Source organism: Tetrao urogallus (genome assembly GCF_951394365.1).
Source record: "Tetrao urogallus genome assembly, chromosome: 11".
Classification (NCBI taxonomy): domain Eukaryota; kingdom Metazoa; phylum Chordata; class Aves; order Galliformes; family Phasianidae; genus Tetrao; species Tetrao urogallus.
Genome location: NC_136824.1, coordinates 2,643,939 through 2,666,308, shown reverse-complemented (window position 1 = coordinate 2,666,308; position 22,370 = coordinate 2,643,939). Strand labels below are relative to the sequence as shown.

The window sequence follows — 22,370 nt, the reverse complement described above, 5'->3', positions numbered from 1 at the left end:
ATGAGCTACCTGGATGGAGTGCCCTTCCGGACTGCTGTGAGCCTCGAGGGCAACTCTGCAGGAGAAAGCACCTTCATCAAGGCACCAGCCATAGAGCTCCCTGACTGCACAGACATCCTCATGAGCACCATGGTGGGTTGGCCTCTTCCAAGCCTGTTATTGGTAGGATGCTCAAAGGGATGCTCTTCTTGGGGAAGGAGAGGGAAGGAAAATCTCTTCTCCATGTTGGTGTCCTGCCCGTTGGTTGTTTTCAGTAGGAACATGAGGTGAGGGTGTTGGGAGGATGGGTGAGAGGAAGGGTTTTGGTTGGGGTTGGGTTTTGTTAAACGTGTCCAAGCTTGAGGACGGGATGGGTGGAGGGTTGCAAGATGGTCTTTCTTAGATGGAAGGTTTGATTTGTCCTTGAAAAGTGCAAATTTCAGGCTCTAGTACAGAAAATGGAGCTGCTCGCTTTCTTGCTGCTCCTGCTGTTCTGCTGAGCAAGCTTCAGCAGTCTCACCCATAGATGGGGTCAGTGCACTGTGCAGGGGAAATCCCCCCGAGCACCCCCAGGCCTTCCTCGTCCTGTGACTTGTGCGCCATCACTAAAGCATGCTCAATTTTTGAGGTGTTTATTTGGGATTCCTCAAAGGAAATGTTTGTGGGCAGGATTCCACGCAGGTGATGGTTTGCAAGTGGAGGCATCACTGAGCTGAGTGTGTCCCTGGTGTCCCACCCCGGGGACTCTGGCTCGCTGTGGATGGGGACACATCTGTGCACGGTTCTGGAAGCATGCAGTGGTGTTCTCCTTGGGGAGCTTGGTTTGGGTCAGGCATAGCACAGTAACAGCAACATTCCCGTGCTGTGAATGTGCCTGCCTGCCAGGAGACCTTGTTTGGAGAGCTCTGGGACATGCACGGCTTGTTTGTTCCCGGAAAGCACTCAGATGTAAGTCAAAAACATGTTCTAAGGATTCTAAGGCAGGCAGTTTGTGACCCCTGTGCTCTGCTCTGGTTACTTGGGAGCTACTCCTCTGCAATCTGCTCTTCCCTCTCTGCAGCAGCCAAGGTGACACAGAACCCTTCCGTGCCTAAAGCATCTCAACAGGATTCCAAATACAACTGAAAGCAGTAATAATGCTGCAAACGGGTGTTTCCAAGTGAAATCCCATAGGGATAAGGCTGGGAGCGTCCAACCCCACAGCCCTGGTGCCCAGTGGCAATGAGACGTTAGTAATATAGAATTGTAGGAACAGAGAATTGCAAAATAACCAGAGTAGGAAGGGACCCACAAGGATTAAGCCCAACGCATGTCACACTTCTGCTCAAACCCAAACCCAGTGTCTGAGAGTGATGTCCCACTGTGAGCACCGTCAGCTCGGGGCCTCCTCTCAACCCCCTCTGGGCTGAACAAACCCAGGCCCTCAGACCCTCCCCATGCATTTTGCCCCCAGGCCTTTCCCCATCTTTGTAGCTTCCCTTCCACAAAGGTGTAAATACTGGTGTTTCTCACTCACTCTTCCTGCGCTCCCACAGCACGACTTCTCACTGGAGCGAAAGGTGCAGTACTGGCTGGAGGCCGCTTCTCAGCACCAAACCTCCTGGCAGCAGCTCCACACCGACGCCATCCCCACGGCCCCACCATGCTGGCTGCTGCTGGTGGACCCTGCTGAGGGCAAGGAGACAGCAGCGAGCAGAGTGAAGGAGGGCACGGTGCGGCGCAGCATCAGCCTCAGCGCCGAGCGGGGCCGGGGAAGAGCCTCCGACACAGAGAGCGAGGCTGGGTGCTCAGAGGACGATGAGTGCTGGGAGGACGATGAGTATTCCTCCACCTCCTGGGAGGAAAATGACAGGGAGGAGCACATTCTCCGGAGGAGAAACCAGCATGGCTTGCAGCAGATCCGACCAAAGACGTCGCCTGGCTTGCTGGAGCCTCCTTCAGAGAACGGCTTCAAGGCCGCGAGCCCGGATCCAGGCAAGCAGAGGAGGTCCATGGTTTTGTTCAACAACATGAAGAATGAGCTGGAAGCAGCCAGGAGGAAGCTGGCTGCGTTGGTGCATCCTTTAAACAGAGCCACAGCCGAAAGCAAAGGGGCTCCCATGCCACCAGCGCTCCCCCAGCACTGCCGAAGCAACAGGAGCCTCAAGTTTGGACCGGCAGCAGAGGGGTCTCACATGGGAAGCCTGGTGCCAGCTCCCCCCGCGGCACCCAATGCCTCCATGCCACCCATCCGCAAGCACAAGCCTACAGTCCCGGTGAGCTGCCTCGTGGTGGGGGAGAGGTGGAGGGAGAGGGCAAAGCACCCGGTCCTGGGCTCCAGCCAGCAAAGCTGAGCCAAAACTGGGCAACGATGTTCAGTGATGAGTGCCAGGGTAATGCTCTCCAGTGCCTGCCATCACCTGTTGGTTTGGGGACTGACCATTGCACATGGGCGCTGCGGTGGCAGCTCCATCCATCCCCACTGGCCAACATGAGCTTCTGTCTTGTCTTGCAGTCCCTCAGCCCCTACTCCTGCCTGCCCCCAGCACGGCCGCTGGCATCCCGCAAAGCCAAGCCAGATTCAGCGGCTGACCTGCTGTCAGCGCTGAGCCAGGAGGAGCGCGACCTCATCGAGCCCGTCATTGCCTTGGGCTACCCAGCCCGCAAAGCCATCCTCACTCTTCAGAAGACCGGGAGGCAAAGCCTGGGGCAGGTTGGTGGAGCTGACACAGCTGAAATGGTGTGGGATGCTGTGGGGGAACAAAATTCATATTTCACAGTGATGCGAGCGACTCCCTTTTGTTCACGGTGGTCTCCCTTGTTCTGCATTGGGGAAAATGAAGCTATTTCTCTTGCTTTGGTATCAGAGCAGGGTTTTCTGTTGGATCAAATGCCAGCAGTTTTGCTGTAATACAATCTCAGTGAGCGCTCCGCTTGTCAGCGAGCAGTAACAGGCGGGTGCTGCTATCTTCCCCATCTGTTGCATGGAGCACAGTGTCCTTCTAGTGCAAATCTTGCCCCCGTATATGGAAATTTTCTGCACATCATTTTGTCTCAGCTGTTAGGTTCGTGTGACCATTTTCATGGCTCATCCTGTCAGTCCAGGACCGTAAGAATATCCCAGAGATTTATCTGGTTCTCCAAAACCCCAAATTGCCAAACTGGAGCAACCAATGACTCCACACAAGCATTGCTTTTGGGTCACTGAACACTGAACACTGCCATTCTCCCAAAGAGATGATTAATGTGCCAAAATACAGGATCTGCCTCATATGCCAAAACACAGGGTCTTCTCCACCAAACGTTCCCATTTTTCCCTTTTGTGCCCCATGCATGCAAGATGAAATGTAAGGCCTAGCTGTGCGTGCAACTGCTACAAGCATAAAACTACCAAATTAGGCTAAGATCTTCCTGGAAAATATGTTTCATGTTAAAAACAAGAGCTGTGGATGCTCTTCATTGCTTGCCAGTGTCACGTAAGCTTTCTGCATGTGACTGTGACAGCTTCAGACATGAAGATTGATTGTGGCACCAGACGGTAGCTAAAAATCGTTCCGTTTCTTTACTGTATCAAATAAAGCTGGCAGAGTCCACCTTGGGGAGATAGCAAGCTTTGTAAGCAAACAAACAGCCCCAAACAGCCAGCACATGGGTCTGAGAGTGGGGACATCTGCAGCAATGTTTTGGGTGTGTAGAAGCTCGCTGCAACCCTGTATGCCTATTGGATTTCCCATTGCATTTCTGTGCTGGAAAACCAAGCGCTGAGCTTGCTGGCCCTTGACCACACTCCTTGTAGGGTGAGCAGGATCAGCTCCTCCTCCTTCCCCAGTGAACAGTCAGCCCTTTGCTGAACCCAGGAAGTAAGTAGGTCAAAGTACATAAAAAACTGGTTTTGTTTAGTCTTGAGGATAGTTTTCGGGTTTTTTTTAATGACAAAAATCATGTAGCTGACAGCAGCACAGATTTTGTGCGTGGCTTGAGCAGCATGTCAGATTGCCAAGACTGGCTGCGTTCTGCCTGGAACATGGGGAGTGACTCCTTGTAGCAAGAAAATACAGCAATGATCTCGGGTTTTAGTTAGAAAGATAATGAGGAAAAATCAAGCCAGGTTCTGAATGCCAGCAAGCAGAGCGTAACTCATGTTTGTATTAATAAGCTGCTCCTTAGGGCTGACATTTTGTACAATTCTTGCTCTGCTACAGGAGAGCTAACATTTGAGGGACTGTTTTTGGCTGTTTCATGTGTTTTGTGGTCTTTGCGTCCCCCTCCTTGGGCTACAGCAGAGCTGAGGAGGGCGGAGGTCCGAGTGCTGGCAGAGCTGGGAGATGCAGATCAGCTTCTCTTCAGATGGGGCAGGCACAGCTTTGCAGACACCCCTGGGCTGCTCAGCTTTTCTCCAGGTGGACATTTTCATATCTTCTTTTTTTTCTGCTGTGGTACAGCCCATTTATTATGGTCTGTCACATGAGTTTTTTGGACAGTGAATGATTCTTGTGGTATTCCAAGGAGACCGCTGGGAATTGTGCTGTCAGCACTCCAAGAACAATGAGGAAAGCCAAAAATAACTGTTTACTTTTGGTAATGAGAGCACACAGGCCTCTCCTGGGGATGTGGGGAGTTCGCACAGGTCCAGCAGGGGCCGGGGGTTGGGAGCATCAAAGGGATGTTGGCCTGGATAGGGTTAGAGATCAGCACCACCTGGCATTTCACCCAAATGGTCTCTGCCAAATGAGAAGACAACTTGAAGATCCTTGCTTTGTGTTCAGACAGTTCAGGTGTTGCTCTACTCCCATCCTCCCTTCGCGTTATTCTCATTCCCATTTGGGATCAGGATGCATTAACCCTCACTGTTCTCTTTTCCAGTTTCTGGGCTACCTCCGCGCCTGTGACCGGCTGCTGAAGCAGGGCTATGAGGAGGGGCAGGTGGAGGAGGCCATGGAAATGTTCCAGTACTCGGAGAAAAAGGTCAGCAGCACAGCGCAGCCTTTTGTGTTTTGTCCATTTCCACCCCCCTGCCTCCTCGTGCCACCTCCTGCCAGGTCAGGTCCCATCACTCTGCAAGAAGTGAACCCACATAGACTGCAGATTGGGCTCAGAGCCCCAGGAGAGCATTGTGTGGCCGTAAGGACTTGCAGAGGACGGACTCACCTCGTGCTGTGTGAGCATGACACTCTGGTGTGGGAATCCCACCCCCAGGCATGCTTGCCGCCTCTTGGCTTCCTGTCTCCTCATCCCATAGCAGGACAGTGGTGCTGTCCCGTGCTCTGGTCCCCATCAGCAGTCCCACCGTTTGGGAGGTGTAGGATCCTGCTCTCCTCCTGTGCAAGGCTCAGCACTGGGATGGTGCTGCCTGGGTGCAGGAGGTGTGGTTTGCTGAGAACAGGACTCTGGGTGAGCTGTGGTGGTGAGGCTCACCCTGAGCAGTGGGAGAAAGAGGAGCAATGAATGACAGAAATTCCCCAGTCAGGTGTGACAGTTCCACAGTGCAAACACGTGAGTGGAACTCCTATTCAATTTCATGATGAATAAGTGAAGTTAGAGGCTGACTTTATTAACTAAAGAAAGACTTGGTGCATAAAGACTGTTAAAAGTTAGCACTTGTCCTGGCAGCGGGGTCCACGGTGCCCTTCAGCAGTAATACAACCCTGTGGGATTATCTGGCCCTGCTGCTGAAATGTCGCGGTGAATGCGTCCTTACAGCCCGGCGCTGACATCGCTCCTTTCCCTCCTTCCAGGCAGCTGAATTCCTGCACTTGTTAGCTCAGTTCAACGACATGGGTTTCCAGCAAAATGAAATCAAAGAAGTCCTCCTGCTCTGTGGGAACCAGAGGGACAAGGCGCTGGAAGAGCTCGTGATGAAGAGGCAGTGAATGTGCCCAGCACCTACAAAGCAGGATGCATCCTGCTGCCCATCCCTTTCTAGGCCACATTTACAAATACAGCCACGTGCAGATTCTTACACTGTGATATAAGTCACCTGAATTGATTGTTTTTACAAAAGCTGGGTGCTCTTTGCAGGAACATTGGTTCCTCCTTTCTTGGGAAGATTCTCAGCAGACTTTATGACGTTTGAATGTTGTGACGGGAAATCTAGATGTTAGCATCTCCTTGTGAACTAGAAACTTGACAAAAATGCACAGCTCAACGAAGGGCACAGAGAGAACATGGGCTGAGGTTGCTCTAGGTAGCTAATGTGTGACTTTTGACCCAGGACAGTGAAAAATGTTTTACGCTCAGGAATTGTCATGAAATCTGAACAGAGAGATGGACGACTGGCTTGCCTCTGCCTTTTATTAAGCAAATTCAAAGGGTGCTTCTCTAAATGGCAAAGACAATGGCTCAAAACCAGGTTTAGCACATCTGGGTGCCTGGGGGAGTTCCTGTGCTCGGCTAAGTATGGACAACAGGAGATTCAGATTGCCTTACAGGACATTGCTCTTGTTTTGGCAGTGCAGCGATGGATGATGTTCTCACATAGAAGTACATTGTTCCCCTGTCTGTTAGCTACAGATGTAGTTTATCTGAGTAAAGATGCTCGGAGGGGTTTTTATAAAAAGTATTAATGTCTTTTCCTATGGAAATGCCAACTGGCTCAACCTAGCAAAGACAACTCCTAATGAGTCCCAAAGTAGTTACCATTTTCCACGGTGTCCTTCCAAGCGGTCTCCTTGCCCAATACAGTTCAGCTGAGTTAATGCAGCGTGTTCCTGCTCCACATCTCTCTGACCAGCTCCCAAACACAGGCACACAGGTGTAGCTCTCTATGGCTGCCTCCATCCTTGCCAAGTGCCAGAATGACAGTGACAACATGCATCCAGATTTTGGCCTGGAACTGACCTTTCCATACCCGAGAGTGGGTGTTTTACACCAGTGTTGTGGTCAACATCTCCCTTGGGTGGCCAAGGGAAGTATTCTGCTAGTAAAAAGGACAGGGAAACTGCAGTCAGTGGGGCATGGGGTGGCAGGGCAGATCCAGATCCATCCATCCATGCTGTGCCAACGTGGGGAGTGGCTTTGTCCTGACCTCCTTGCACCAAATCAGCCAACATGGGGCAGTCATCCTTCTCCAAAGCACAGTGCTTTCTGAGCCCATCTGCACAGCAAGTTCCCAGGCTCTTCTTGGAGCACCCGTTTCTGCTTTTCCTTCAGAGCTCTTGCTTGGTTATACAAGTTTTTATTTTTGATATGGTCCTTATAAGGCAAGTCCATTCTACAGGCAGCTTTTTGTTACGTTCAGCCTTGCCAAGATGATGTCACCTTCAACAGAAACTTGCAAAAGGTTGAACTATGATTAGATAGACTGCACTGGGTCTAACTATGGTCTTTGGCAGAGTGGACACCATTAAGACTGGAAGGGGCAGATAATGGTGGTGTTCTCATGCCGGCAGTGCGTAACACCAAGTGCTGAATCCTGCTGCAACAGATCTGCAGCACCCTGCCCACTCACTGTGCAAAGGCTGAACAGCTTCTCATGCTGGCTCATACTTTTTCCCCCGCTTGCAGAGGTACAGACAACATCTTTCTGCTTCCCTCTGCGTTACAGTCTGTACCAAGGTCTGGTGACACAGATGCAACCATGTTACTCCTCTCTTGGAACATCCATGCCACACTCAACAGCGCCTGCCGAGACCGCCAAGTAGAAGTCGAATCTATTTTCTTTGCAGTTTGGGCTACATTGTCTCCTCCTTTCAGGTTGGACATTAGTAACAATCTCTCCAAGAGTGGTGAGGCACTGGAATGGGCTGCCCAGGGAGGTGGTGGAGTCATCATCCCTGGAGGTGTTCAAGAAACATTTAGATGTTGTACTGAGGGACATGGGTTAGTGGGGAAATGTTGGTGGTAGGGGGACAGTTGGACTGGATGATCTTGGAGGTCTTTTCCAGCCTAGATGATTGACTCTGATTCTAAGACCAGATTTTTCAGTGGTTCTACCATAATAATCTATTTTTGGCGGTGTTATCTTTGCCAACTTGCAAACTATTGAAAAAACGATGCACAAAGGTGGGGTAGAAGTTTTTCTGCTTGGTGGTTTTGGAGCTGGAAGGAATGGGAGAGGCTGCCAAGTCAAGTGGCCTTGGGTTACTTACAGCAGCTCACCATAAATACTTGAGTAACAGAATTATTTGAACTTTATATTGATGGAGCCCTTACGCCGGTTGTTCAACTTAGTATGGTTTAAAACAGAGTGCTGCTTCCAGTTAGGAGAAGACAGCATAAAATGTTAATGGGCTTCATCTGAGAAGGGAGCGTGGATTGGACTTGATGGGATTTATGCTCGCAGTGTGCCTGGCGAGCGCCAGCAGCTCCTCTGAATTCCTCCCTGGGTAAGGCACGAGGTTACAGCAGCGCCAGTGGAGGCGGATGGAAAACACAACCCTGTCAGATGGAGCCAGTGTGGGGCTGCTCCTGGGACTGGGGTTGATGCTGGGGCTGTGGTTGCCACTTCCCTGTCCCAAGCAGGGTTGGAGGGCAAATGGGGACAGGCACATACTGTGTTTTAAATAAGGTCATGGATGCAGGCTTGGGTTTTCTTGGCTGTTTTGGTTGATTTTTTTTCTTCTCTAATGCTCTCTGTTTTGAAAATGCTGAGAACTTGGCGAGGGTCAGCAGTGGAAGTATTTGAGGCATCCAGCTGGTATTCCCTTCCCTCCTCATGCGAGGAGCACAGCTAGCCTGGGGCATGGGAGCCCAGCTGGGCATTATTTGGGCTCTGATGAGCGCGTGGCTGCCAGGTTGACTCCTGGTCCTTGTCTCCCTTGAGGGACAGCAGCATGAAGCATTTAGGGACACAGTGGGCGTAGTGGGGATGGGCTGATGGCTGGAAATGATGATCTTAGAGGTCTTTTCCAAGAGTAATGACTCTATGATTCGGCAAGGGGATGAGGGCAGCCCTTCTCCAGTCACCCCCTGGGCAAAGCCTGGAGCTGTGCTGAGGACAACCTTCAGCATCATGGGGCTGAGTCCCAACAGACAGCTTATCTGGCTGCAGAGCTCCGTTCACAAAGGAGACTTGGCAGCCTGGCATCTGCACAGTCTGAGTGCAGCCCTGCTGATGCTCTCTCCTCTCCTTTCATTTTTGCGAGTTTGCCATCTCCTAAAAATATCCTTTGGATCAAAAGAGAGCATTTGGGTCTGTTGGGAGCTGGCAGGCAGGCTTGGAGAAGACGGTGGCTGTTTATTGCACTCATGGGCATGATAGATGGTTCCCAGGGAGGAACCTGCTCACTCTGGACCACAGCTTTCTCCTGTGTGGGTTTTTGGAGATAAACTCCTCGCGGTCTTTGCCCTCCACCCCCCTCCTGTGTCCCTTTGTCCCCTCATCCCAGGCGATGTCTCCCCGGGGAGCCCGGGACTGCCTGGGAACTGTGTGAGCAGCTCTGAACGCTGCTGCAGCTGAAAACACTCAGCAGGCAGGAACGGGTCTTGATGTGGGTCCTCTGTTAGGAGACATTTTCCTTCAGGAGGAGAAAAGAACGCAAGAGAAGAGTAATGACACAGGGCTTTCTACAGCTTTCCTTTTAATTCCAGGATATAAGGAACCATTAGAGCAGAGAGCAGGTTTTATGCTGCACACCTTCAGCGTGCAGTCCAAATAAATGTCTGCATCTCTCCAGAGCCTGTTCTCTGCAGAAGCCACAAAGCCCTGTGTGCCGCGGGCTCGCCCGTCGTGGCACTTTGCACGAGGCTGCTGTGCCAGCAGTTCCTGTCACCCCTTCCCCTGTCGCAGGGTGCCTCGTCACCTCTGGGTCCAACGTGGAGTATCCTTGGCAAGAGGAGGAGAGGAGCCCAGGGGAGCTGTGCACAGAGCTGAGGCCATATGCAAGGAGAGCACCCCAAGGTGGGATGGGGCCGGCTACGTGGCGATGTCGTGATTGCGCCGGGGCAGCCGCAGCAGGAAGGTCTGCAGGGAGCCGCTGCGCGGGAAGCCCGCCCGCTCCTTCTTGACCCTCCAGGCCTCCTCCTCCACCGAGTAGAGCTGCGTCAGCATCTTGTTGACAGTGTACACCGTGTCACCCTTGATGGTGGCGGTGAAGAGAGCTCCTTTGCTGTTCATGAACTGCCCGGGCAGAGCCGTCCACTGCCGTGACCTCAGGTTGAAGCAGTCGATGACGCAGCGCAGGAAGTCGTCTCCGGGGCCGTTGCGCATGACGTAGAGGTTGTCGCGGTGGGCCACCATGCAGTGCCCGTAGCTCTGGTGCCGCTTGAGCTCGGTGACGGGAAGCCACGCGTCCTGCTGGCTCTCATACTCATAGATGACGGTGGTGTCCAATGGCTTCCACAAGCAGACGAAGATCTGCCCCATGGCCTGGGCGCAGGGTGCAGCCGAGCTCGGCTGCGGCAGATCGGAGATGAACGTCCAAGTGTTGGAGGCCACGTCGTATCTCTCCACAGACTTGAGCGAGATCTTCTCGTACTCCCCGCCGATAGCATAAAGGCAGCCCTCGTGGCCCACCAGCCGGACGTCGTAGCGCAGCTGGTGTGGGCTGGGGAACTCGCTCCAGGCGTCGCTGTCGGCGTCGTAGCAGAAGCTGCTCTCCACCACCTGCTTGCTGGCCCCGTAGACGCCGCCCACAATGTAAATCTTGTTGTCCATGGTCGCCATGCCGGCTAGGAACGTGCTGGCGCTCAGCGGCAGGCAGGAGAGCGTCCTCCATGTGTTGCTCTCCTCGTCCAGGTAGCAGATGGTCCTGGAGAGATCCTCCAGGAACTCAAAGGTGGGCGTGTGGGCTCCCACCGCCACGAAGGTGCTGGGCAGCAGGGCCTGCACGTAGGCCAGCAGGTCGGCGGGCAGGCAGCCCAGGTGCTCCTCCAGCTCGGCGTAGCTGTCCCGGATGTAGAGCGCAGCACAATGGAAGAGGTCCAGGAGGCCGAACACGGCGGCGGCGTGGTACAGCAGGAGGCAGTTGTCGGAGTCGATGGAGTGGATGAGGTACTTGGCCAAGGGCTTCACCTGCAGGAAGGCCGCACACTCCACCGCCCGGAAGGTCTCCTCGCCGCCCAGCACGGGCCGCTCGCCCGCCAGCACGCGCAGCATGGCCAGGAATCCAGCAGCACTCAGCCCGCCCAGCCTGATCTCCTCCTGCGTGCTCTCCCTCATGCCCGAGCGGAACAGGGCACGGAAGTACTCGCTGCTCTCCACCAGCAACACCTTCTCCACCGAGAAGCACTGCTCCTCCACACGGATCCGCACCCTTCCCGAAGGCCCTACCCGAGCACCTTCATCCTCCGGGCTCATCCTGCCCGGCTCTGGGGCAGCCCCTCCTCGCTGTGCCCACCCTCGGGTGTCTGCCCTGCGTCCCGGCGGCTGCTTGCTGTAACCTAAATCCTTTCAGCTAAAGATAGCCCGGCTCGTGATCGGCCCCCGGGCAGCGTGCCCCTTCCACAGCTCCGTCCCAAAGCACAGCGAGGTTCCCTGGTGGCTGTGGAGCTGCCGGCAGGTTGGGGCATCCTCCTTCTCATTTCCCACCACAGGCCATGGGCATCACAGGGCGGGCTGCACGTGGCTGCCCTCCCTGCTGGGAAGAGCACAGGGCCGTGCTATTTTTTCTCTATTTTTTCCCTTAGTTGTACGGCCGCAGTGGGGGACGGATGTGAGCAAATCTTCATGCCTTCAGCTCAGCCGTGGGAAAGGAGCTTTGCATGGCCCAGGGCAGGAGAGCCCTCCTTTGTGGGTTCTTCCTGGGGCTGCCCCCAGGAGGAGCAATGGGAGCAGAATCCATCCCTGGTAAACGGTCAGTAACACGGTGTGTGCTCTGTGGGGACGGTGCTGACGCAGTGTCAGAGCAGCAGTGGGGCACCAGTGGTGACAGTGCTGTGCTCCCCCAAAGGTCCCTGTGCAGGAGAAGGGTGAAGTTTTGCTGCGCCCTGTGCTGGGAAGCAGAGCTTTCCCAGATCTGTAATGGCTTAAGGAAAAAAGTAAGATTTCTTTTGGATTGCTTTGGATCACTCTCCACCTGCATCCAAAGGGGGGTGTAGGGCAGGGGCGTGTGGCCATCCCCCCGAAATCAGTCCCCAAATGGCTGTCCTTCCTTCCACGGGGGGTTGATCCCGTCCCCCCTTGGAACTGTTTGCCGGGACTTTCACGTTCACAGACTATTTTGGGAGGGTTTAAAAATATCCTCCACACGCTCCCGGCTGATGATACCGCCCGCACCCCGGATTGGGGCTGTGCACGGACCGCGGGGGCCGCGTCCAGCCCCATCTGGGTGCCCCATCCCAACCGCTGTGATCTCCATGACAACGCTGCCTCCAGCTCCCACCTCCTCCCCGGGTTTGGATCCCATCGCGCTGATGGCTCGGGGCGGTCGGCAGCGGTGAGTACTGCCCGTGCTCTGCTCTCCCTCTCTTTGCGTTTTGGATGCAAAAAGGGTGGTTTTGTGCTTGCTTCTTTCTTTTCTCCCCACCAACCCTGCCGGCACCGGACGTTATCCGTGCTGAAGCGCATTGAAGGAGCAGGGAATGCACAGGGATAGATAGGAGCACGCTGTGCCGGTGGGAGATGCACTGAGCGCGCTGTCCTCAGCTGAGCAGCACGGGAGGATTTAGGGGGTCCGTGCCCATTGGGGGGTCCCAGCAAGGCGCATGGGATCATCGCAGAGCCGATACCAGCCGTTGTCTCTCTGCAAATCTGCTGCGGGGGCAAAGCAGGCAGAGGGACGGCAGTAGGGTGGCCGGGGACGCGTGTCCAGCCCGGCCCCGTGCGGCAGCTTGCCTTACAAGGAGTTTGGCTGAGACCCGAGCGGCGGGAGCAGCGCTCGCCTCCTCCTGCCTCATTCATTGCGAGCGGCACTGGGGCCGCTGCTCCCCGGCACCGCCGTGAGCTCCGAGCGCCCAACATCCCAGCGGCAGGTGGGACGCTGCTTTCTCTCTTTCTGGGGTGCGGGTAGAAATGGGGTCCCCCATCGTTGCTTCGCTCTCTCGCAGGACCGAGGATGGCCTCGATGTTCGGCAAACCGCGGGTCAGCACCGAGCGACCGCCGCAGAGCCCCGTGGCAGAGTGCAACGTGGCCATCCTGGGCTGCCGGGGGGCCGGAAAGTCAGGTGGGAGCAGCGCTGAGCCGCAGCTGCTGTATGGCTTTTCGGGAGCCGCGGGTGCCTGCACCGCTCCTGCTTCCAGCATTGGCACCACTGCAGCATCCCTGCCCCGGTGCCGGGCAGCATCCCTGCTACAATGGGGTTTTGTGTGTTTAGGAAAGGAAAAAGTTCCTCTGCAATCGTTCCAGAGCCCCCTGGGTCATGTGCACGGCTGTGGCTGCGTTTGCTTGTTTTGCATGTGAATACCATGAATGTATATTTATATTAATGGCTATTTGTGGACCTTTTCGGTAGCAGCAATGTTTCCACCTGTGCGATTTGGGGCTGCGTTCTGCATGAGTCCTGCAGGAAGCACACAGGTCACCAAAAGTGGGTCCCCAGAGGCCATCTCTGTGACCCACTGGTGAGGTGAAAGCCTCTAAAAATCATCAAATCGTAGATGTTTGGCCCAGAATGGCTTTCTTTTTAGTGGAGAAAGCAACATCACTTTGTAAGAGGCGATCCTGGGAAAGCCGTGGGACAAGTGGGCAGGATTTGGGGGGAAAAAGTTGCTTTTGGGTTGGGAAAAGGGGTGGAAGGCAGATGGGAGAGGGGTGAATGGCCCCACTGCTGCCTGCGGGTGGGGTGTGGTGGGATGGGAGGTGACAGCATGCTGCTCAGTGGGGTGACCATGCCATCCTCCTCCACCTCCTGCAGCGCTGACAGTGAAGTTTCTCACCAAGAGGTTTATCAGCGAGTACGACCCCAACCTGGGTAAGGCGTTTCTCCCCCCAGTTATTGCACCCCAGCATTCCCTGCATGTCCCCAGTGTGCTCTGCTTCCCATCTCCCACACTTCCCATGAGTACGGCATCTAAAAGGGGGAAAAAAAAACAACACGGCACCAAAAAGCAAAAGAAGGAAACAAAACCCATCAAATAAACAAACAAACAAACCCAAAAGACATGAGAAACGTCAAAAGGGCCGAATTCAACCCAAAACAGCAGTGAGAACAGGCGCGTCCCATAGGAAGCAGCCATTCCTTGCATCTCCTCTCCAGATGTGGCCCTCCTTTAGGTGTGGCCCCCCATCCCTCTTTGGGATGTTGGCTGAGATGAGCAGCGCTGCACTGCAGGTGTCTCTGGGGACCGTGTGGTGCTGTGGAGTGGCTCTGGCCAGTTTCTTTTCCACTCTGTTTGAGCAATTAACTATTTTCCTGGGCTTGTTTCCAGTCTGCAGTGAAGAGCTGTAAATGATTTATCAGGGACATTCGGGAGATATGGAGCCCGTCCAGGAAGCGGCTCCAGCCCCTCATCGCTTCTAGGAAAGAAGGAAAAATCCTCTGTTCAGTTTCACAGCGGCTCTGCCATCTTCCCACAGCAAAACCTCCCCGAAAGGCACCCACCAGGAGCAGCTGGCAGAAGGCATCCCCCGATGGAGGAGCCCTCCTGGTTCCCAAAGCAAGGCCTTGCTGCTTTTGCCCGAGTGATGGGCGCTCAGCCCCGTGCTGAGCCCTTGACTGCCATGTCTCACTGGGTCGTGGCATTGAGATAAGGGCTGAGCCAGAGGTGATGGCCATGCTGGAGCCCATGGTGGGGGTGGAGAGCAATCAGCCACCGCTTGCAAAAATGCAGCAGATTCTGGGGTTAAATCTCAAGGAGATGAACCCTGTCAGGTTAGGGAGGCTGTGGTTAGGGTGGTTCAGAGCGGGTGGGAGCTCGATTTCTTGCCAAGTGGAGTCAGGAGGTGGAAAGAATAAATATGCCACCCTGCTTTCTGCATGCAGTGGGAGAAAAGCAGCTCCCAGCCAGGCCTGTCCCCACTGCATCCTTCCAAACGATGCTGTTGGAAGGAGCACAGTGTGTCCCCCAGCAGCGGATGCTCCTTACCAGAGCTGAGCTATTTCCATGACACCTCAGCCAGGCTTTGCCTGGCACTGGGGTCGCACAACCCATCCTCAGAGCCACCCTTGCCTTGCAGAGGACACCTACACCTCGGAGGAGCTGGTGGACCAGCAGCCCGTGCTGCTGAAGGTGATGGACACGGCCGACCAGGTGAGGGCCGGGCAGCGCCGGTGCCACAGTGACATGGTGCCACGCTCACCTCTCCTCTCATCCTCAGGATGGCCCCGTCAACTGCGAGCGCTACCTGCACTGGGCCAACGCCTTCCTCGTTGTCTACAGCATCGACAACAGGAGGAGCTTTGAGGGCTGCGGCCGCTACCTCGATGTCCTCGCCCGGCATGCGCGGGGCTGCCAGCGCCAGAGCCCCGTGCTGCTGCTGGGCAACAAGCTGGACATGGAGCAGTACAGGTACCCACCGCCCTTCTTTTCCCAGTGGGAAACGGCCCCACTGCCAATGGGGCAGTGTGCTTGCTTGGAGCCCGTTGCTGCCTTTGGTGGGATGCCTTGGAGTAGCTATGGGGCCTTGACAAACTGAGCCTTCATCCCACTGGTCCTCAACCAGTGGTCCTGCTCTCAAGACCTGTCCCCTTTCCAAAGGGTTCTGTCATCACCTCCACACCCTACACCCTCACTTGCCTTTTTTTGTTGTCCCCTTGTTGCCAAAACAAGAGGACCCCTCAGCCCTTTCTAATGGGCCAAATGCACCAAGTGAGACCATGCCATTGCCCCTCCGCTCTCCTCAGGCAGGTGACCAAAGCCGAAGGGATGTCCCTGGCCACCAAGTTTGGGTGCCTGTTCTACGAGGTGTCGGCGTGCCAGGACTTCGCGGCGGTGCAGCACGTCTTCCACCAGGTGGTGCGGGAGCTGCGGCGCGAGGCAGAGCACAGCCCAGCCCTGCGGCCTCTCTTCGTCGCCGAGGAGCAGCCCTGCCTGGCCGTGGCCACCCGGCATGGCCTGGCCAGCTGCACCATCAACACTCTGTCTACTGTCAACCTCAAGGAGATCCCCTCGGTGGCCCAAGCCAAGCTGGTCACTGTCAAGTCGTCGCGAGCTCAGAGCAAAAGAAAAGCGCCCACGCTCACCTTGCTAAAAGGTTTCAAGATATTTTGAGGTGCACCCCTTCCCTGTCCTGCAGGGGGCTGGTAGCACCGGCGATGGGGACCTCATCCCACTGACCCCTGCACAGCCGTGCCTGGGTGATGCATCTGTGGATTTGGGCTCCGCCTGGAGCCAAGAAGCGTTGCTGGAGAGCCGTGCTGTGCATGGCTGCTCGGGCTTCCGTGTGTGAATGGGACCAACTCACCAGCAGGCAGGTGGGAGCCCAGGGAGTGAGAACCACTCCTTCATCAAACACAGAGATGCCTGTGTCTCACGGGTCCCCTCACCAAGCAATAACTAGGAACAATTTACTTTTTTCCTCCAAATGAGAAAGATGTGGAGAATGTCACAGGTGACTGCGGGCCTCAGGTGCCCTGAAACTGGTCCCTGTGCACTGAAGTAAGGAACACCAAAACAGCTGGTTTTTTTAACCAACTTTTTACAGGACGATGTTCCTTTTCAAAGGTTTTGCAAGCAGAGATGTTTCATCGACCGGAACACATTCTTAAAAGCTTTTCTTTAAAAAAAACTGTTGTCTTTTCCAAATGTCTTAAGTTATTTCACGGCCTCCACGTGTGCCCTGTGAAGGGTGTGAAGCAGATCCTACAGCAGAGTGCTGTGTGCCATAGGCAGGCTGTGCCCATGCCAAGGCCCGGGGCTGTGTGCTCGTGTTTCTTGAGGTGAACGTTCTGCTTCTCCCCAGAGTCGCATCTATCCGCAGAGCAAGATACCATGTGCATATTTGTACATACATTCATACAGATACGACTACAGTGATATAGAGAGATTCAACACAGGATTTTGATCGAGCACTTTGGAAAATATTTTAATAAAGGTAACTTTTGAAAAGAACAAACGCTCCCCTGCTTCAGTGTCAGTGTTTCCATGTCTGCAGGTGAGGGCCTGGGCCCTGGCTGACTGTGAGCCCCCACCTCTCCTCCCATCCCAGCAGGCGGCAGCTGAGCGAGGGGCGTAAAGATCAGCCAGAGGAGGCTGCAGAGGGGAGGCACAGGTTTGCCTCTGAGACCTGAGCTGCTTCTACTGACACAGCTCTTTTGTCTTTTCTTTTCTTTTCTTTTCTTTTCTTTTCTTTTCTTTTCTTTTCTTTTCTTTTCTTTTCTTTTCTTTTCTTTTCTTTTCTTTTCTTTTCTTTTCTTTTCTTTTCTTTTCTTTTTCTTTTTCTTTTTCTTTTTCTTTTTCTTTTTCTTTTTCTTTTTCTTTTTCTTTTCCCCTTTTTTTTTTTTCCTTTTTCTTTTTTTTTTTTTTTTTTTTTTCCAGGCTACAATTTTTCAACTTTTCAATCTCCAGTTTCTGTGCATTGAGACATTCTGGTAGGTTCCTTATGGCCTCACATCAGCTGTTACATGGCATCCTCTGCCGTCTCCTTGTACAGAGAGGTGACAGTCCCATCCTTCCACTGCACCAGCACCTCTCCCGATCTCTCATCCTGTGGCGGCGGCTCTGGCTTCTGCGGGCTTTCTGGGCTGTATTCTGGCACAGTTATGAGGGCTTGCTTGGTTTCCAGCTCAGAATTTTGGGCAGCTTGCGCTGCTTCTTTATACATGTGGATCTTCCTTTTCCTGCAGGGAAGGCATAAAAAGAAACTAAGGGGTGAAGCAGCGAGCCAGACCCACATTTGGGGTGCGTGCTTACCTGAGCTGACTGCTCCCTCCATCTCTCTGCACGCTCAACACTGGGAATGCTTCAGCTGCTTACAGGAAGCCCTGCCAGCTGCACTGTGTCATGTAAGTGGTCTCAAGTGTTTGAGTACACACAGCCACAATGCTTACATTTGAAGAACACACAGTGCCCCACATCGCTTAAAGCAAAGCAGTAACACCCAGCAAGCCACCACTAAAATGAGAGGATGGCAGGGCAGACCTGCAGCATCTCTGTTGCTCTTACTTCAAGATGAAAGCTCTGACGCAGGTGTATGTTTCTCAGCCTAGAAGGCAGCGAGTTATCCCTCAGCTGAAGGACTGCTGTGCAGTGGGACAGCACAGGGAAACACTGTGGCAATGCAGATGGCTGGGAAGTCCTGCTTGAGTCCCTGAGTGCTCCTGTACTTATAGGAGAGCCCCTCACATACACATATTTCTCCTAACACATCTCTTGGGCTAGCCAATGCTTTGACAGATGCTTTGCTAAGGATTCACAGAGAAGTAAAGTGGCTTGTCCTGAGTGACACACGAGGAGAGCAAAGAGCCATGCAAGGTTTTACAATGAACTGTTTGATGTTCTCACTGCAGCACCACACCTCAAATGACCTCTAAGTTTTCCTGACTTACCTGTTTCGTGAAATGTTAATGGACAGAAGGACAAAACCCAAAATTGTGACCACGAAGGAAAGCGCAAGGATGGAGTAATTCCATGGTGATGCTGGGGGAAAGCACAAACAGGCAGTGTTGGCATGCATGGAGCAGTGTGGCCTGCAGAGCCCAGCCAGGTTTCCTTAACAATCCCTACACCCTGGCTGCTATATCTCAGTTGCAAGCTGAGGCCAGAGGTATTCAGCATCAAAAGCAGAACACTCAGCTCTTGTTTTTGGAGATAACCTCAGCCAACCCTCCCTCACTGGGTTGGAGACTTGCAGAATTGGTTCCTGCCTGTCACAGTTCTCCAAACCAGATCACAGCAAAGCCTCGTGCCTTGGCCTCAGGCATGTCCCACTTCCTTTGGAGGTGAAACCGAGGGTTTGTATTTCTGGGGTAAGTAATCCCCTCAGATAAATCTCTCAGGCACCTCAAGTAGCAGGAGGGTTCACATCCAAGGACTGTACATTTCTGTGTCAACTCTCAACCCCATAACATCGATGGGACTTACGGTCTTCTCTGCGGAAGAACCACAGCAGCTCCTCCAGCTTTTCTTGCTCCATATCCAGCAGAAGGCCAGCACTGTATGCTGTGTGGTCATACACGTCTGTGCTGGTAAGGGCTGCGGATAAGTAGCTATATTGTGCTGCTGTGGAGGAAAAGAACAGAAAGCCATGAAAGAGACACCAAGAGATGTCCATGACATCTCTTCAAGCAAACAGAATGAAGCTCTGATGCACAACCTCATTTCATATGCTCAGAAAGGAGGGAGCATCTTTGAGGAATGCATTTCTGCATTGCCTCCAAGTGGGGCACCCAGAGCTGGAAAGACCCCAGGGTGCCCACTGCCCTCCCACATTTCCCAGCAGTGTGTGTGCACTGGGCCCCACGGGCAGCACTGACCTGGTTTCTCCTTGCACACACTCCTCTCTGCAGCACTTTGCCACTGAGCCTTGAGACCTCTCACATTCTCGAGCGCGACTCCTTTTTTGCTTGCCACCAGGTAGCCCTGGCTGCTGCCCAGAGGAAAGAGCAACGAATTGGAGCAGTTCCAGCTCGTGAAGCCCACGCTGTCACAAGGACTTATCTGCACTCTGTCGGCTTCCACCACGGAGAGGCAGCTCTGTGTGCCACGATTCCTCAAAGAATCTCCTTGCCAAAACCAGTTCTGGAAATCTGATGCTGAATTACAGTCCAACAGCAATAAATCCCCATCCGTTAGGCTGGCCTGTAAACACTGCTTGACTTTAGCATTTTGCAGCAGGAAAGCTTCAGTGTCTGCAAAGAAATCAGAATGTAAGCATGGACACCCACACACAGTTCCTGTGTCACCCTCATGACAGTCAGGTGTCCTCCTTGGTGCAAAAGAGGCTGCAATACTGCTGTGAACAAAGGTCTAGTGTGCAGATTTCCTCATGGCTAGGCCCAGCTGCTCATGGTGTATTGTGAGAAAAAGAAGGCTCATGTCCTGGCGATGGAAAAGACCTATTTCCAGACAGCTGAGGTCCACGTATGCATGCCTCTGCCATGATACTACATGTGCACACTCAAAGAGGTGTTTGCCCTCAGCCAGTGAGGGATTTGTAAGGCCATACAACAACGCTGGAAACACTTGTACATGTGCCTCCAGCTCCTGTGAGCCTGCCCTGCACACAACCTCATGCTGTAACCCCTGCTGAGCCTGGAGTGGGTGAGCCCATAAAGAGACACAGCCCTAGCAAATGTAACCTACTTCACCCACACCATTGTCCTCTAAGCGAACACTCTACCTTGCAGCAGAAAAAAAGAGATAATCCAGAGTAACTTCATATTTGTCTGTGCAACTGGGATGGATCACGACTTCACCAGTGTTTCTTCAGTTTGCAGATGCCTGGGAAAGAAAGGCAAGAGGTGAAGATTCTGTCATCAAGAGCCCTGGAAGTTACAAGAGTTATTGAGCACAAGGAATGCAGACAGGGGGCCATTGTGTTTCTCTTCTGATGTCTACAGAAGATGAGACAAAAGTACAAGTAGAAATGATAATCTTTTAAACAAATCTGTGCTCATAGGGGTGTGGGATGAGGGAGAAGAAGGCTCAGCTTCAAGAGGAATAATAGCCTGCTTGCCATTGAGGCAAAGGTATCTCCCATTCATACGGGAAGCAGAAAGCAATTCCTTGACCTTTAGTCCCCCGCTTGTCAGTGGCATTAGCCCAGGTTTTATAGCTGCTTGTCCAATGTAGTTATTCAGCCTCCCTTAGAGGGCCCTGATCTGAGCAGAAGACTTTCAGTTTCCCTGGTCCCATCCCACCCAGCCTGACTGTATCTCTGCCACCTCCCAGTCCATGAGGCTGCCAGGACAATGTGAGCTGGGGCAGTTTTGTCCACACAGCCCATAAAAGCACAGCTTGAGTGCAGCCAGCACTACCAAGGATATTGCCTGGAGACTAATGATTGCCAAGGGAAGGAATGGAGTCAGAGGCAAGGAAAACTGTCCATTCTAAGTTCTCTTGAAACCAGAAATGTTGGATCTACTCAGCCCACTGCTCAGCCGCGAGGCAGTAGAGATGCTGTCGCTGCTCACTGGCTTTATCTGAATTGTCATCCACTCACAGGTGAATGGCCCCACGGGCGATTAATTATTATCTGAAGGCTGGACTTTAGTGGCTGTCTGATACTCACAACTTCTAGTTGTATTTGTAGCATGGCCAGGAGCTGACTGAAGCTGTTCCCTGGAAGTCACTCACAGGCATGTTCCACAGCACCAGTTGTGTCAGTAACGCTCCTGCTGACTCCATGGGCAGGCGTTTGTCCTATCGGTTATAGACCTAATGATTGCTCCTATTTCCACCCCCACTCTCAATGTCTTCACAATTCAAAGTCCACAGTTTATAGCCAATCATGCATGCAGGCTTGCTCCCTGCTGCCAGAAAATCTCCTGTTAGCGATGCTTTTAGGACAGGACTCTGAAATACATCACGTGGTCTGCTTTGATCTTACACTTCGGAATATACAAATAAAACTGTTTGCAGCAGTTAGGCATGCCAATAGCCTCACGGTCCAGGTAAGCTTTAGCTGTTCACACAGCTCACTCCCCAGAAAGAAGGAAATGGAGTGCTGGTGCCAACGAAATCAACTTATAAGTCTGCTACACCCTTGTAAGAATGCCACCTGAACGCGTTAAATCTTGCTGTGCAAGGCTTCTGTCTAATCATTTGCTTGAGCAGGAAAATTTGACATACTTGTTGCCGATTTTCTCCTGAGGTGTTCCTCAACTTGAGAGACACCTCTGAGCAGCTGCACAGCAGGAACACTCCAGAAGATTGCTAAAAGATGCCTCTTGGGAAGATGGATATTTATCTTGTATTAGCAGGACAAGTCGGTAGAAGCCTTTAAAGGAAACTCCTGTTATTGTAAGGATCTTTTACATCCACTGAACTAGTTTGGAAGTTCTGTTCACCAAAGCTACAAACAAAGTGCTCTCAGGCCTGTATGCACCCCGTGGGAGAGCTCCCTCAGGACTGTCAATCCTCCACGTGTGGCTGACCAGCGCGACCCAGAGCACTGCACCACCAGTTAAGCCGTAAGGACCAGCGAGCCCCACATCGAGCACACCCTCAAGAGTTTGGATCTCCTCCAAAGTCATCTCCTCCACCTTTCCTCAGGAGATGCTTTGCTCTGCTCTCCGTGTCCCAGCTCAGCTGAGCACTGCATCACCAAACAAGGTGAGAGAGCGCGGGTGATGCCTTCCCCATTGCTCTCTTACCCCTGTGTCTCAGCAGCTGCTCTGGCAGCCGTTGGATGGGGGCACGCCCTTAGATACAGGCCTCAGACAACTCAGGGCTGTGGAATTTGGTCACAGCCTCTGAAGACAGGGGGTGCTTCCCTGATCTGGTACAACATGGGGAACACAAATGAGAGGCAGTTACGTGCATTTTGAGCATGTGTGGAAGCAGAAGGGATAAACAGGCCAGTGCCTATGAAGGAAGCATTCTGCCTGTGCTGTTCTGAATGTATGTTCGTACCTGAGCCATCTCATCTTTGTTTTCGTTTTGGAAATGGCATTTTCACACTGAAACCTGCAAAATGCAGATGCTGTGTCCTTGT

At 53.2% G+C, this 22,370-nt stretch overlaps 3 protein-coding genes across 3 annotated transcripts; 2 read left to right on the top strand and 1 right to left on the bottom strand.

Annotated features, from left to right (window-relative positions):
- On the top strand, nt 1–5,828 carry UBAP1L (ubiquitin associated protein 1 like; the record flags this gene model as incomplete). Its single annotated transcript, XM_079540696.1, has 5 exons — nt 1–132; nt 1,515–2,234; nt 2,474–2,671; nt 4,822–4,923; nt 5,694–5,828. 5 exons carry the CDS (start codon nt 1–3, stop codon nt 5,826–5,828), a joined length of 1,287 nt encoding a protein of 428 aa, XP_079396822.1.
- A 3,983-nt stretch (nt 5,829–9,811) lies between these two features.
- KBTBD13 (kelch repeat and BTB domain containing 13) lies at nt 9,812–11,194 on the bottom strand (the record flags this gene model as incomplete). Its single annotated transcript, XM_079540765.1, has 1 exon — nt 9,812–11,194. The coding sequence occupies one exon, from the start codon at nt 11,192–11,194 to the stop codon at nt 9,812–9,814; it is 1,383 nt and encodes a 460-aa protein (XP_079396891.1).
- Nucleotides 11,195–12,890: 1,696 nt separating this feature from the next.
- Nucleotides 12,891–15,985, top strand: RASL12 (RAS like family 12; the record flags this gene model as incomplete). Its single annotated transcript, XM_079540620.1, has 5 exons — nt 12,891–12,999; nt 13,690–13,746; nt 14,952–15,025; nt 15,093–15,283; nt 15,619–15,985. 5 exons carry the CDS (start codon nt 12,891–12,893, stop codon nt 15,983–15,985), a joined length of 798 nt encoding a protein of 265 aa, XP_079396746.1.
- Nucleotides 15,986–22,370: the final 6,385 nt, after the last annotated feature.